Genomic DNA, 15,287 nt, shown 5'->3' on the forward strand with positions numbered 1-15,287 from the left:
AAGTACCCTGGCCCGAAAAGCCTCCAAAGTGGGCTGAACCAAAGGGCCAGGAACGAGCTGAAGGCAATGTCAGGTAGGTGTTACTATTCCAGTTTATATTTGGGGAAACTGAGCCACAAGGAGGTTGCACATCTTGCTGAAAGCCACATAGACACCATTCCAGACACTGCAGCACGGACATTTTTTTTTTTCTTTTTTTTTGGTCTGAAAGGTAATGGAGAAGAAGTCCATTTAAAATGCCATCTTTTTTCTTTTTCTTTTAAAAATATTTTAGTTAATTTTTAAAAAAGATTTTATTTATTTATTATGTATACAACATTCTGTTTCCATGTATATCTGCACACCAGAAGAGGGCACCAGATCTTATAATAGATGGTTGTGAGCCACCATGTGGTTGCTGGGAATTGAACTCAGGACCTCTGGAAGAGCAGTTGGTGCTCTTAACCTCTGAGCCATGTCTCCAGCCCTTAAGTTAATTTTTTTAATGTACATTGGTGTGAGGGTATCAGATCACCTGGAACTAGAGTTACAGATAGTTATAAACTACCATGTGGGGACTGGGAATTGAACCTGGGTCCTCTGGAAGATCAACCAGTTATCTTAACCCCTGAACTGTCGCTCTAGCCCCCTTTTTTCTTTGTTTTTTTTTTTTTTTAACATAGCAACTTTTTTTTTTAATTTCAAGATAGTTTATTTTCAAAATGGGTCACAACATTAGCTTTTGGCCCATTCTGCCAAATGTACAAGCTACAAATGCTTGCTCAGTGGCTGAGGGGCACACATTAGTATGTCTGAAAAGTGATAGAAATCCATAGAAAGCAAATATTCAAAGTTTCCATAGGAACACAGGTAAGTGTGACCCATCTCCTAGCTTTCCATACTTCATCTGTGCCAAGCCCTACTCTTACAAAGTCATTCCAAAACTAGCAGTAATTAAGTTAAATGGTTCCCCCCAAATCCCTTAATTCAAGCTAAACTTGCAGGTAAGAGCTACAAGAATGGCATCTACACGTTGATACTAGCAGAAGCACAGGCTGCTTTGTGATGGTCCATCCTGCTCTCCTGGGCACAAGAGATGGGCAGTGTGCCAACATCCTGCTCCTCCACTTCTGGTGGGAAGCCATGGTTCTGGATCTGCTTCATGAGCTGTCACATTGGCCTCAATCACATAGTAGTTAGAAGGCCTCTGGGACCCGTTGAAAGTAGATGCAGCAGCAACAGTGTATGTACCCATGTTCTCAAAGAGCATCCAATCACCCACATGCATTTCAGGCAGATTACAGCGCTCGACGATCCGGTCAAGGCCATCGCTCGTTGGTCTCCAGATGCTGGATGAGTAATACTTCTCATCTGGCTTGGGTCTCTTCGGCAGCAGGGGCTTCACATGTGCATGATCATAAAGAATGCAGTTAAATGACCCATATACTCCGTCATTCACATAATACATGAAGGTTTGCTCACTGGACTCATCTTCATCGTCAGAGCCCATCTGCTCCTTCCATACTATTTTTTTAGCAATGATATTGACTGCCAGTGTGAAAGCTGAGGCAACATAGTATCTGCCTGGCTCGGCTATAACTCTCCAGAGTCTGGCAGGAAGTACTTGCCCCTCTGGGTTGATAACACTGGTGATCTCTTCAAATTTAAGCTTTGTATCCTCAGATCCAGGAAAACCACCACCAATATCAAACAGACACATACTGAAACCAACTTCTGTCCCCATGTCAAAGACACAGCGGGCATCCGACAAGGCCTGAACGAAGGTCTCAGGGTCAGTACATCCACTCCCCACATGGAAGCTAACACCAACGACATTGACATTTAGCTCTTTTGCCCATTCCAAGAGAAGCCTGCTGGTTCTGAGTGTGGCACCAAACTTAACACTGAGGTGACAAACTGCTTTAGAATCATCAGTGGTGATCCGCAAAACCAACTTGGCCTTTGGATGTGCTCTGGTGACCTTCATCAACTCAACTTCACTGTCAAAGTCATCATCTGGACTCCATTGCTGGTGGCATACTTGATCTGAGACACTTGCTCACAAGGATTTGCATAGATGATCCTCTCGGGAGGCACCCCAAGCCCCTGCACCAACTGTATTTCAGTCTTGCTTGCACAGTCAAAACCCGTCCCAATGGCAGCTAGGGTGTTCACTATGGCTCTGCTGTCGTTACTTTTGACTGCATAAAAGGGGGGAGAGCTTTTAGCCATCTTAGGTGATTCTTCAGAACATCTCCAAGGTCTGCTACATAAAAAGCATCCTTGTCATTAGAGGAATAAACTTCATTAATTTTTTGGTCCAGAATGTCCTTGGCAGTAAAGCCTTCATTGAGGATATGGCAGTCAAACTCTTCCTTATTGAAGCTGTGGGCTCTTGGTGTGCCTACAAAAAACCCTAGAGATGGGATTCAATTATTGCCAGTTCCTCCCAAGGCACACCATCCAGGAACTTCTGAACTGTCTCCTTGGAGTGGTGGAAGCGTCCTCACAGCACATGGACACCACTGGCCAGCCCCATGGAGATGCCGCCCACCGAACCCCAAGGAGTACCAGGCTGTCTGCCGCCCTGTCAGCTGGCCCGAGGTGGCACCGAGCCACTGGCTGAGGGCGGGTGGACGGTGGCAGCCACTGCAGGGACTGACTTGCAACTTTTAAAAGCATTTGTTGATTGTAGAAAACAATGGGTTTCATAAATTGTTCACTTTAAATTGTTTTTTACTATTTGTTTTTGTTTTTTGTTTTTTGTTTTTTTCGAGACAGGGTTTCTCTGTGGCTTTGGAGGCTGCCCTGGAACTAGCTCTTGTAGACCAGGCTGGTCTGGAACTCACAGAGATCCGCCTGCCTCTGCCTTAAAGGTGTGCTCCACCAATGCCCGGCTGTTTTTTACTATTTGTTTGTGTTTGTGTATATGTTTATATTTGTATATTTGTGTATGTGTGTCTTTGTGTGTGTGTTTGCATATGTATGTGTGTATGTGTATTTGTGTGTATATATGTGCGTTTCTGTGTGTTTGTGTATGTGTGTTTGTGTGTGTATGTGTGTCTCTCTGTGTGTTTGCATATGTATGTGTGAGGAGAAAACCTGAGTCAGTTGCTTCTCTCCTTCTACCAGGTAGACTTTAAGGACTGAACTTGGGGCCACAGACTTGGCCACAGTACCTTTTCCTATTGAGCCATCTCACCAACACAATTACCTTCTTTTGATACAGGGCAGGGTCAGATACCATGGGGGATAAGACTAAGGTAAGTCAGTAACACTGTGTCCCTTCCATGAACAGGTGGGGCACCTGAGTCCTGTCTCCCAGGCCACCTCTCAGAGCTGCCTTGCTGGTGTCACTGTTCTGTGTCACTTTCCTTCCTTGATTCATTTCTTTTGACAAATATTTGCAGAGCAACAACCCTATGGAAGAAACGGTGCTGAGCTTGGGAGCCAAGGAGACAACTGCAATATGTTCCAGCCTTGCAACGCTCATAGTCTAGAGGGGGGAAATGGAGAAATAAACAGATGATCACATACTCCCTTGGCTGAAGTAAAGGACAGAACAAGGGCATTTCAGCCTTGCTTCCCAAAAATCAGCCTCCTGCATCTCTGCTGGGAGCTGAAGCCAGCATCCTTGTTTAGAGAAGGAGTGATTGCCAGGAGCTATCTACCAATCGAGCCACGCCTAGAGCCTCCATTCGTTGCCCTTTTCCTCCCTCACTATGTGTCCCTCTTGCCTCTCCCTGTTCTATGGACTTGTTTTCTTTCTTCTTGTTTTTCTCCCACTGCCTTACAGGCCTCCACAGGGCCTTCCCCAAGCACTTTCTCCAAGCCACATGCCTCAGGAAACCCTGGCCTAGATTTGGGAAACTCACAACAGGTATTGTCTTACGACGTTGGTATTTCCTGTTCTTGCCACTTCAGTAGTGAAGTGGTCATATCTCAGGATGTTTCCCCCTTCAAGTGCAGTTGTCTGAGGAGGATGCTGAGATCTGGGACATCCAGAGAGATCAGAGTAGGTATAGTGCCAGAGGCTAGGGAAAGCAGGCCTGTGGGCAAGGGGGTGCTGTCTGGAGGAGCTCTATGTAGATGCCTATGTCCTCCTCAGGTCAACAGATATCCTGAAAACACTGTCTGGTTCCATGAACAAGTCTAGGAAGCAAGAATCTCCAAGAGAATATTTTGCTCAAAAGAGCTTTCTTGCTTCTTTCCCAGTAACTCCATTATCCTCTCCCACCCCTCCCTAAGAGACTTAAAGTCTGTCATTTTCAGAATTGAGTTACTTCTGGGTCTTGGAGTGGTTATTTCATGCTCTTTATGCATTGGGGGAAAGCAAAGCCAGATGGCTGTCTCCTGTTCTGGCTCTGTTCTTGGCTCAGAGCAAGGTCTTTATTTTGCCTTTGCTACCTTGCTGTCCCTTGTTTTCTCCATCTGCCCCCTCACAAAGCTGCCCATCAGCCATTTATTGGGTTCTCCCCTGGGCAAAGCTCTCCGAGGTCTACTGTCAAGATGGGACAAACAGGAAAAAGATATGCTTAGTGCTTTGGGCACTTGTAATCCATGGAGGGAACACATGATGTAAACGGGGCTTTGTGCCACTTTGAAAGTGATGCAGTTCTTTTAAAAACCATGCCTTGGGTCTGGAGAGATGGCTCAGATGGCTGAGATGGCTCAGCTCTTGTAGGAACTAGGGTTCAATTCTCAGGACCCACCTAGTGGCTCACAACTGTCTGTAACTCCAGTTCTAGGGGGTCTAATGCCCTCTTCTGGCCTCTGTGTATGTAGTACACAAATACACCAGCAGGCAAAACACTCATACACATAAACAATTCTTCAAAACTTTTTTTTTAAGTTTTAAAAAGCCATGCCTCCTACATGGGATGGCTTTCCTTGAACTTACAGGAGTTCAAGTTGATTCTTTTATAAAGAAAGGGAGGCTTGGGAGATAAGGGCAGACCTTTGTTGTGGAGAAAGATACCTTCGGTCCCAAGATTTTCAATCAACAGAAACCATATTGTGGGGGCAGAGTAGGGCCTGGTGCTTTGGCTGGCCTTAGGGCCAACAGTTACGTAGTGTGATGACATCAGCAGGAGCAATAGTGACGTCTAAAGGATTCCTCTACACAATTCACTGCCTCTTGTTCAAGAAAGTAACCAAGAACTTGCCAAGAGCAGCAACAGCACGTGCAACCCTCTACAGATCCCATCATCGATTGGCTGCTCTTGAGTAGAAACTTCAGGGACTCTCTGGGTGAGGAAAAGAGGTTGGGGTACACAAGGTGAATGGCGGCCTGGAGGCAATAATTTTTTTTGTTTGTTTTTTGGTTTTTGGTTTTTTTGTTTGTTTGTTTGTTTGTTTTTTTGAGACAGGGTTTCTTTGTGTAGCTTTGGAACCTATCCTAGCATTCTCACTGTATACCAGGCTGGCCTCAAACTCACAAAGATCCGCCTGCCTCTGCCTCCTGAGTGCTGGGATTAAAGGCATGCCCACCAACGCCCGGCAGTAATTTCTTTTTAAAAGATTTTATTTATTTATTATGTATACAACATTCTGCTTCCATGTATATCTGCACACCAAAAGAGGGCACCAGATCTCATTATAAATGGTTGTGAACCATCATGTGGTTGCTGGGAATTGAACTCATGACCTCTGGAAGAGCAGCCAGTGCTCTTAACCTCTGAGCCATCTCTCCATCCCCAGCAGTAATTTTTAATAGACTGCCATGGTGCTTTGCATATAGTATTTGAACCAAATTATAAATAGGGAACATTTAGCATTGACATTTCACCTTTTCAGTCAGATCTAGTATAGTTTACAAAGTCATTCTAGGCAAAATGCTTAAATTGAAGCCTCTACAAGGCCAAAACGCAGACTGGGAAACTCCCTTCCCGTTTCAGAGAACCAGTCAGTTCCATTTGGGCATGCTCAGGAAAAGCCAAAGAAAGAATGCATTTCACTGAAGTCTTGAAAGGCAAACTACTCACACAGAGCATATATTGTGTGGGTGGGTCTTCAGAAAAGGATGGGGCTGTGGAAGGGCTGGACTAGTGGGATTCAGGGTCTAGAAGTAGAGCGAGAAGGCTGGGGTGCTTGGTTATGAATCTTCAGGTTCAATGTAAGGAACAGAAGGCTGCTAGTGGTCGCATGGTGGGAGGAGAGGAGCTAAGGAGAAGCTCAGCCAGAGACCCCACCATTTGGGAGGAGTCTCTGGGAGTCTTCACTGTTTCCTCCATCCACTCGAGGGGTTGTTTTGGGGATAAGGATCTGTACAGGGAAATATCAGAGAGTCTATTACAATTGAAGTTTGCAAAAAAGTTGTTCATGGAACCTGTCAGAATCCAACAACAGTTGTGTATTTTACCTTCTTCCAGTGGCTTGGTCTTCCTCAGGCTCATCCTCCCCAATGCAAGACCACAACTTTAGAAAAGACTTATTTTGAGGGCCATTTCTCCTTTATAAAAGTACACTTGGTCATCGTAAAACAATGCACACAGAAACTACAATCCCCTACTCAGAATAAATTATGAAATTGGTATTGAACAGTAGATGGCTGTCCTACCAGTAGGGCCTCCATGGCTAAGTGCCTGGAGGCCCACGAGGTGTCAGCAGACCCTGAGAGTCTTTGATACATCTGTGAGATGTTTAGTGTCAAATGTCCCCTCTGAAACCCAAACTCCTTCACAAAACCCACACGCAGCATAGATGCAGTATGGCAGCACAGACAGGAGATGATGCATTAAGCAATACTCAAAGTCTACCTGCTTGCCTTCCCTGCAGCTTTAGTGGCAGGTGGGTTCCTGGAGTTCACTCTTTACCAACTCCATGGCTCCCCTGGAACTGTAGGTGTGCCCCAGCAGTGGGAAGAGGGGATGAAGAGCTTGGTTTTGTCCTCTGGGACTGCAGGGTGAGCAGATCTTCGAAGCCACTTTGCCCTTGTTTATCTTTCTCCTAAATCTTGTCTGCCACTTCTAGAAGAATGAATAGGGATTCGTCCCTGGGGAAAGCCATTGACCTCGAGTTTCAGCAGTGTATGCCAATTCTCCACTAGTTACTTTCCAGCACTATGTTGTTGGGCTTGTCATCTCATTTTCTCCAAGCCCCATAGCCCCTGGCTGCAGGAATAAGAGCGTCTATTTTAAAGGATTATCACTAGTAACTACTAAAATGTGGTGGAACTACTAAGTTCCACCAAGTTCCACTTGGTATTGCCAAGTACCAAGCCTGACTCAGGTGAAATGTTCACAGCCTTTTTGCTTCCTTTCTTTCCATTCCCTTTTTTATTTTTAGACAGGGTCTCTCTACATAGCCCCGGTTGTCTTGGAACTCTCTCTGTAGACCAAGTGGGCCTCAAACTCACAGAGATCCACCTGCCTCTGCCTCCAGAGTGCTGGGATTAAACACCATGCCTGGCCCTCCATATCTTCTTTTCTATTTCCCCATTTTGTTTCTAGGTTTATGTATCTTTGGTGGTCATGCAATCTCAATAGCACTAAAACTATCTTTGACCAGTAAATCTCCCAACACAGATTGCTGCTATGTGTTCAAGTAGAACACTGTGCCACTGGGAGAGAGCAAGAGATAGGTACTATTGAGCTCAGGAAAGCAATCTGAGAAGCCTATGGGTGCATGTTAGAAAACTGTGTTGGGGATCACGGTGAGTGAGGTGCCATGATGGTGGGTAGACAAGAAGACGTGGGGCTGAACTGACTTGAACGGGAAGCTGGAAGCCTGAAATAGTGACACTTATGGGCTTCAGCAGGAAGTAAGTCATCCTTTCCTGTGAGTCGGAGGGATAATGGTATAGGCTTATCTACCTGGCAAGTCTGTTCACTGAAAGGCTAGTTTGGTGGCTCACAGTGGTTCTGCAGAAATCTCCCAACCAACTATCTTACTGTCCAGCCAGCCAGCCAGCCACTTGGTATACATGCAAAGTTTCATAGAATACAGACTGAATGGACACCTCTATCTGTTCACTTAGCACCTTCAGTTTAAGGAGTTCTACAGTCCCTCACCAGAGCTCCTCGCGGTAATGCTGAGGTAGTAGCGGGTTGGGCAGTGCACTTCTGCTCACAGATCTTCAAAGTAAGAATGAACACAGTAGAGAGAGAGCTGAAGCTGGTCAAGGCACGGTGCTGGTCAAAGACAGCAATCTGGCTCTCCTCCCACGATCCCTGTTTCTGTGTGAGCCAGACTGATCTCTGTGGCCAGACCCACCTTGCGGCTTCTCAAACTAGTGTGGGCTTCAAGTCATCTTTGAAGTTCACAACAGGCTTGGAGCGGGCCCACAGCGTTTCCCAGGAGGCTAGCTCTGAAGCTTGCTCAAGGTCACTGTCTGATGTGTCACTGTCACTGGAGTCCAAAGAACTCTGGAAGCAGATTTCACAGTAGGGCCGGTGGCAGCGGCAGAAAAATTCATCTGAGCTGCTGGACTCACTGTCAAGGTTGTAGCACCCAGAAGACAAGGAAGGACAGCCAGGGGACGCTAGGGGTCGAGGCTGACGCTGCTTGGGCAGACCTGGTGAAGAGGGTAGGCATGGGGCAGTGAGACTTTGTGCCAGGGTAGAAGCAGGAGGTTGCCAAGGACCGCTTACATCGCATCCTCCGGCCCCCTGAGGCTCTGTCTGGCATCGCTTGTTACCCTCCAGGGTACTCCGTCTCCGGTGAGGATCTGAGGGTGGTGATGGTTTTACAGAAGAGGACCTTGGTACCTTGGACCTTGCATTTTGGTGGTCCAGCTTGGGGCTGTCCCGGCTCTGCACAGCCAGTCTGCTTTGTGCACCAGAAACAGTCCTATTTGCCGGATGCCCCTTATTGAGGGCCACAGAAGCAGGGAAGTGGGAGCGGGCCCGCTGGGCTGCGCGTCTTCTCCTCACCACATATGGGCTGAAACCCAGTTTAGATGGGGACATCTTCTGGGGACTGCGGGAAGTGGCGCTCTTCCAAAGCTGCTGGGAACAAGGTAGTGGGGAAAGGGGAGCTTCGGGGCCTAGGTCCAGCTCTTGTAGGACTTCCTGAAGCTTCTCTCTGACCACTGAAGTGACCCGAGGTGGCCTCTCTGGGAGCTTCTCTGAGTTCTTGGGCCTATGGGGTTCACAGCCCACTCCATCTGGCATGAAACTGCGTCCTTGGTCTCCTCTTTCTGAACCCTCAGTTTGTTCAGCCTGTGGTATCCGGCTGCAACCCATGTCCAAATGATCACAAAACTGTTTCAAAGTCCCGTTGTCCTTTTGGTCTGGGGAGGGACTGGTGTCCCTTCTAGATGCCCCAGGGCTTTGCGTGTCCTGGGAGGCCACTGAGGCGTGTAGGGAGTCCTGGGCAGTTGCACTGATAGTATTTTCAGAAGCAGCAGGCTGTTCCGAAGGTCCCTGAACTTCCAGCCCATGGGCAGAGGCTGCGGCTGACACAGCCCACTCGGAAGACATTAACTTCACTAGCTTCTCCTTGGCGTTGTTGACTTGTTCTTGCAGGCTTTCAATTATTGCGTTTTTCTGTGGAATAAAAGCAAGGCCATCAACGCTTCTAAAGGCCTTCCATGGTGGAAAATGTGACACTGGAGTCCCTGCTCACATCCCACTTCTTCCAATAAAGTGGTTGGTAGCCTTAAGCTTGGAGGTGGGACTTAAACTGGGTGACATATGCCAAGTGTTTAGCACAGTAATGGATATGTGGTACCCAAGAAAGGCAGTAAGAGGTGTTGTCACTATGGGCTCCCTTCCCGTCCCTAGGCTGCGTACTGCTGCGTACTGCTGCGTATCTGTGAGGATGAAGAGGGCCTAGACTTAAGGCTTGCTGGTAGCTGCACCATTATCTCATTTTCTCCAGCCCCCAAAGAGTCAGGTTACTCTGTAGGACACCAGACAGAATGGTGTTTGGGATTGTTCTACTCTGGTTTCTTATACCCATGGAAACAAAAACGAATCTGAAGCATTTCTCCAGGGATGACAAATGTTATGTCTCTTGTAAGACAGCCTGGAAAACGGAAAGAATAGGAGATGGATGAAAATTACTGGGACAACCATTCATATGGGAGCTAAGAGAGCCAATGAAAATCTCAAGTTGCTTTCAACACTTCCTTGGAAATGACAGGGTCTCCTGGTGTGATAGGCCTAAGCAATCAACTGGCTATCAATAGCTCTTAAAGTCATATGTGTAGTTGGGTGGTAGTGTTGCATGCCTTTAATCCCAGCACTCGGGAAGTAGAGGCAAGTATATCCCTGTGAGTTTGAGGCCAGCCTGGTCTACAGGCGCTAGCTCCAGGAAAGCTAGGGCTACACAGAGAAACCCTGTCTCGAAAAACAAAACAAAACAAAACAAAAAGTGTGTGTATCAGTATTTTTGGAGCTTAACATGAAATAAAAGCAAGAATGACAAGTGGGATTACATCAGAGTAAAAGTCTTCTGAACAGAAAACATTCGACAAAGCAATGCGATGACCAATAGAACCAGAGATGTTTTCATCAATTCATCCACAGAGGGCCAATATGCAGAATATATAAAGAACTTTAAAAATTCAACAATAAGGATTCAAGGAGTCCAATTTTAAAATGGATGGATGATCTCAGTAGGCACTTCTCAAAAAAAGAAATACAATACATATGTGGTCAATACATATGTGAAAAGATACTCAATGTATTTATGCATAAGGGGGATACAAAAATCAAAATCACATGAGAAACAATCTCAGTTAGGATGTCTATAATTAAAAATGCTGGCGAGGATGTGGAGAGCACAGAACCATTACATAATGTCGGTGGGAATGAAATTAGTTCAACCACTTTGGGAAACAAAAGTTTCCCAAAAACTAAAAGTAGAACCACCATATGATCCAGCTATCCCAGTCTTGAGTAGACAGATATCCAAAGGAAATAAAATGAGTATAAAGAGTTATCCTCCTGCTCATGTTGGTTATAGAACTGTCTGTATAGCACAAAAGATTTAACTAGCTGAGGTGCCCACCAACAGAAGATTTAATAAAGAAAATACAATATATATCAATAGAGTATTATTCAACTATGAAGAATGAAATCCTGTGATTTGCAGAAAAATGGGTGGAATTTTAGGGCATCATGTTAAATGAAATAAGCCAGACCCAGTCAAATACTTCATTTTTTTTTCTCATGTGTAGATACACAAACAACAATGACCTTAAATTAGAAAATGGGCTATTAGGAACTGAGAAGGAAATGGGGGTGGGATGGGAAGATAAGTGGGATGGAGGAGAGGGTATGGACAGCCATGAGCAATGCATACTGTTTGCATGCCCAGAAATATCACAGTGAGGCCCATAAAGGATTATTGTGCTTGGAGGTGGGACTTACTTGACTTAGTAGCTCTCTAGAGTGCAGCCCAGAAGATGAAGGAGGGTAGGGCAGTTCTGCCATCAAGATACTGTCCTCCTGTGCAGATGTTAGTGAATAAACAGGCTGTGCCCCAGAGGGCAGGCAGGTGACAGCTGCAGAAGTGTGCCTGTCCTAACTGCAAGTTGTGAGGCAGGAAGTAGATATGGGTGTGAGCTGCTGGGGTGTCTGGGCATGCCCACACTCTTGCCTTTGTGGAGTTTAGCAGTGAGCCGCCTAGCTCAGGCTGCGTGTTCTCCTTTGGAGGGTTATATGCTCAAGGCAGAGGGGCAGTGAAGGGTCTCACAAAGAATGGATGGTCTGGGTGGATGAAGTGTGGGGAAGAGAGTATGGCAAGTATTGGGTTCCAGCAAGATCTGTCTGGATAACACAGGGCTGCCCTTGTGGCTGCCTTCCTTTTCAGGAGCCAAGGACCAGTGCTGGAACATCCCTTTATCATGTCCTGGAAACAAAAGAATGGACTCTGTCTTACAAAAATAGACAACCCAGCCTGCCCCTGGACAGAGCCTAGGCTTGCCTATCAAATTACATGGAAAAGTTGTCCAGAAGTGATTCTTTTGGGTTTTGACACAGGGTATCTCAGCCAGCCTAAAACTCACTGTGTAGCCCAAGCTGGCCTCAGATGGCAATCCCTTTGCTTTGTGTACCAAGCATTAAGATTAGGGGTTTATACCACCACGCTTGGTCAGCAATGACCACTTAAGGGGGCAGTGGTCATTGCCCACTGGGCAATGGGATAGCTGGGATAGCTGGGATATTCCAATAAGCTCACAGTGGCCCTGTAAGCCCCCTCTCCCTGGGCATCTAGGAGGTGGCATCTAGTAGTGCTGGCTCTCCTGGTTTCCTGATGGTTTGGTCAGATTTCTCACCACCAGAAGAGGCACCAAGCCCAGTGAGAGACTGGGGAAGCAGGTGGAAGGGACTTTCAGGGAAGTTCTCACCTGCCAGGTCTCCCTCCCGCTTCTGAAGATTGGTAGGTCAGGCTGTGGTTGGTGAGTGGAGACCAGCTAGAAGAAGCCTATGAGTGACAGGGCTCCTTGTGCTATATGGGAGGTGTCAGATGACTCTAAGACCCTCACAAGGTAACCATGGTGGCTGCTCAGTAGGGACTTGATCCCTTTCTTCCTCCCCTAGCACCCCATTCCTGAAACCCACCCCACATGTTCTCATGCCAGCCTTAGCAGGCAGGAAGAAGCCATAGCTGATGACCACACTCTAAGGGTAAAAACAGGACTTCTGTTTCTTTGTGCCTTGTCTACAAATGGCTTTGAGTATTGGAAACTCCTATGAGCCTCCAGATGGGAAGAAGGCCCTCCTCCAAGCTAACCAAATGTCTGAAGCTGGCTGACTACAGATTTAGAAACATCAATGTAAACAGTCAATTTCCCTTCTTCCACAAAAGGAAGCAAATCTCCGTTTTCACCATGGCTCTGTGTTAATTAGAGGCACGGTGTGAGGTCCTGCCACAGTGAGTCCAAAATCTGACCTCCTGTGGCAGCAGCTTTTAAGTTCATTTCTAAATCATTATTTTGGTCCATGGCAGGAAGCAAAATGTCAAAGGTATACGGAAGAGGGCACAGGCCCTAGGAGCCCACATCTCCTTCTCTAGTACCCGGAAGAAAAGGGAGGGTCGTCAGCATAGGGGACAGTCTGTCCACTGCTCTCATGTACACTGGGGACCTGAGGCAGAAGGATCACAGTTTGATGTCAACCTGGGTTACATAGACACTATCTCAAAAGGGAAAACAATTAAAAGCACAAGACACAAATGAGAAGCTGGGCTGTCAGATGGTGGGAACTGCAAAGCAGGTCCAGTGAGCTCAGCCAGTCCCATGTATGGAAGGGGCAGGGCTGGCACCCAGGACGCAGAGCAAACCATCCTGGCCTCCAGGTCTCCAGGACTGGCTGCTGGCTCTCAGGCCTGTTCTACAGAAGATGCTGAAGCATAGACACTGTAGCAGAGGCAGCTTTTTTTTTTTTCTTTTTCTTTTTTTTTTTTTTTTGCTACTTATGTACTTGAGCTTGCTAAGGGCTCTTGCCCGGCAGACTCAAGGTTTCTTTTGGAAAGAGCACATTCAGCCACTGCGTGGGAAACAGGATAGCATGGCAGAAGTACAATAAGCTGCTCAAGAAATTACCATAAGGCTAAAGAGTCCGTTCCAGTCCATTTGGTTGTTCTAGTGTTGGTTGATTGTAAAAGGAAACCATCCTGCTGGTAGCCAAGTTTCAGGCCCTCGGTTTATCAGGGGAAAATGTTTCTTTAAAGACTTTACAGAACACCAGGGGCAGGCCCTGGCAGGTGGAGAGAAATCTGGCTGTGAAATAATGTCCAGGATGTTTAATAAATAGTAAAGAAAGGGGGAGGTTTCTTTGATGGATAAAAAAGACCCCGAGAGGAGGATATATTGTGGGAGGCCAGAGAAGCAGGGCCCAGAGGTGCCGGCCAGGCTTGGCCCTTCATCAGGGTGTGTCTAACTAAGGTCCTTCCCATACTGTCCTCTCATAGGGTTGTTCATGTTCAGGACACAGTCCCTGTACCAAAAACAAGTTTGGTTTCTCTAATAGCACAAACTCAGGAATGCTTTGTGTGTATATGTGTGTGTGTGTGCGCGCACGCGCACGCGCACATATATGTGATTTGATTTAATTTGTGTCAAAATACTTACTAATTCATTCACCTGGGCCCTGTGCTGCCTTCTTATGGAGCACAGTCCTTGGGTTTTTCAAGCCCACATTATGCTTGTCTGGGAGAGGGGCCAATTGTGGTTCAAGTACAGAATAAAGAAAGGCTGGGGCACCCAAGGTGCCTTGATGCTTTGGTGACATCCAGAGACCCTCGTTCATTGCCACTGACACCTGTAGACACATCTGAGAATGCTGGGCACTGAGAAGGCTGAGGTGTCACAGAGAGGCCCCATCAGGTCCTGGACACAATGGCATGACTGTAAAGAGTGTTCACAGGGGTCCTAATATCTCCTAGAGCTCAGGCTCTTTCCAATGCTGTTCCCTCTGCATGGATTTATTTTTTTAAATCTTCCCCTGGCCAATGATTCTCTACTATTAGTCTTCATTCAGAGTCTTTTCTGACTATTCTTCTGGGTTCCTTTTCCTCCTTCCACAACCCATTATTCTCATTTATCACCTTGCTTCTTTCAGGATTATCATCACAATTTCAAATTTTTCTTTTTTGGTTCTGGAGCTAGAGTATGATGTAGCCCAGACTGACCTTGAACTCCCTATGTAATCTGAGGATGACCTTGAACTTCTGATTCTCTTGCCTTCACTCCCTGAGTGCTGGAACTATAGGCAGATGCCACCACACCCCGTTTAGTAGACATGGGATGAAAGCCCGGCCTTTGTGTGAGCTAGATAAGCATTCTATCGGCTGCACTTCATCTCCAGGCTTTCCTATCACAGTTTATGATTAAATGTTTACTTAACCAATATCCATTTGTTCCACTTGACTGTGGACTCCATAAGAACCAAGTTTGTCCTGTTCATCAACTCGTAGCACAATGACTCAGTCTACACCTATCTGTTACATGAGAGAGATGGACGAGGGTCACTGGGGTGATGGTGAGGTTTTGCTTGCTGTTGGGGAAACTAGAAGAACAACTGGGACAGAGGATGTTGGCGATGAGAACATGTGGGGCCATGAAAACATGCATGGACCATGAGAACATGAAGGGCCCTGAGGGCGTGCGGGACCATGAGGGCATGCAGGGTTGCTCCCACATGGCTGGCGTTCCTCACAGGGAACCTCCTGGGCAAGGTGGGGCTTACTTCTGTGAGGAGCCTCTCCATGCAGCTCTTCTCGTCCCTCAAGTGGCAGCTCTGGTCCTCATCAAATTGGCTATGGAAGCTTTTGCTAGGGGTGCTGAAATATTTGGCCATCCTTCTGACTGTTTGGTTTTCTCCTTCAAATGCCTTCCATTGCTTCAGCTGTTAATC

The 15,287-nt window shown here is 46.6% G+C and overlaps 1 protein-coding gene and 1 pseudogene across 2 annotated transcripts in view; both read right to left on the bottom strand.

Moving 5' to 3' along the window:
• Positions 1 to 678: 678 nt before the first annotated feature.
• Positions 679 to 7,750, bottom strand: LOC100768232 (annotated as a pseudogene).
• The window catches only part of Gpr156 (G protein-coupled receptor 156), a 55,231-nt gene continuing 46,358 nt past the window's right edge, over positions 6,415 to 15,287 (bottom strand). For both annotated transcript variants that reach the window (XM_027412702.2, XM_027412701.2), the window contains 2 exons: positions 15,120 to 15,278; positions 6,415 to 9,467 (listed from right to left, as the gene is read on the bottom strand). In XM_027412702.2, the coding sequence (XP_027268503.1) occupies positions 8,205 to 9,467; positions 15,120 to 15,278 (1,422 nt within the window). In that variant the 3' untranslated portion in view covers positions 6,415 to 8,204. The remainder of the gene's footprint in view (positions 9,468 to 15,119; positions 15,279 to 15,287) is intronic.

Source organism: Cricetulus griseus, chromosome 4 (assembly GCF_003668045.3).
Source record: "Cricetulus griseus strain 17A/GY chromosome 4, alternate assembly CriGri-PICRH-1.0, whole genome shotgun sequence".
In the NCBI taxonomy this organism is placed as follows: domain Eukaryota; kingdom Metazoa; phylum Chordata; class Mammalia; order Rodentia; family Cricetidae; genus Cricetulus; species Cricetulus griseus.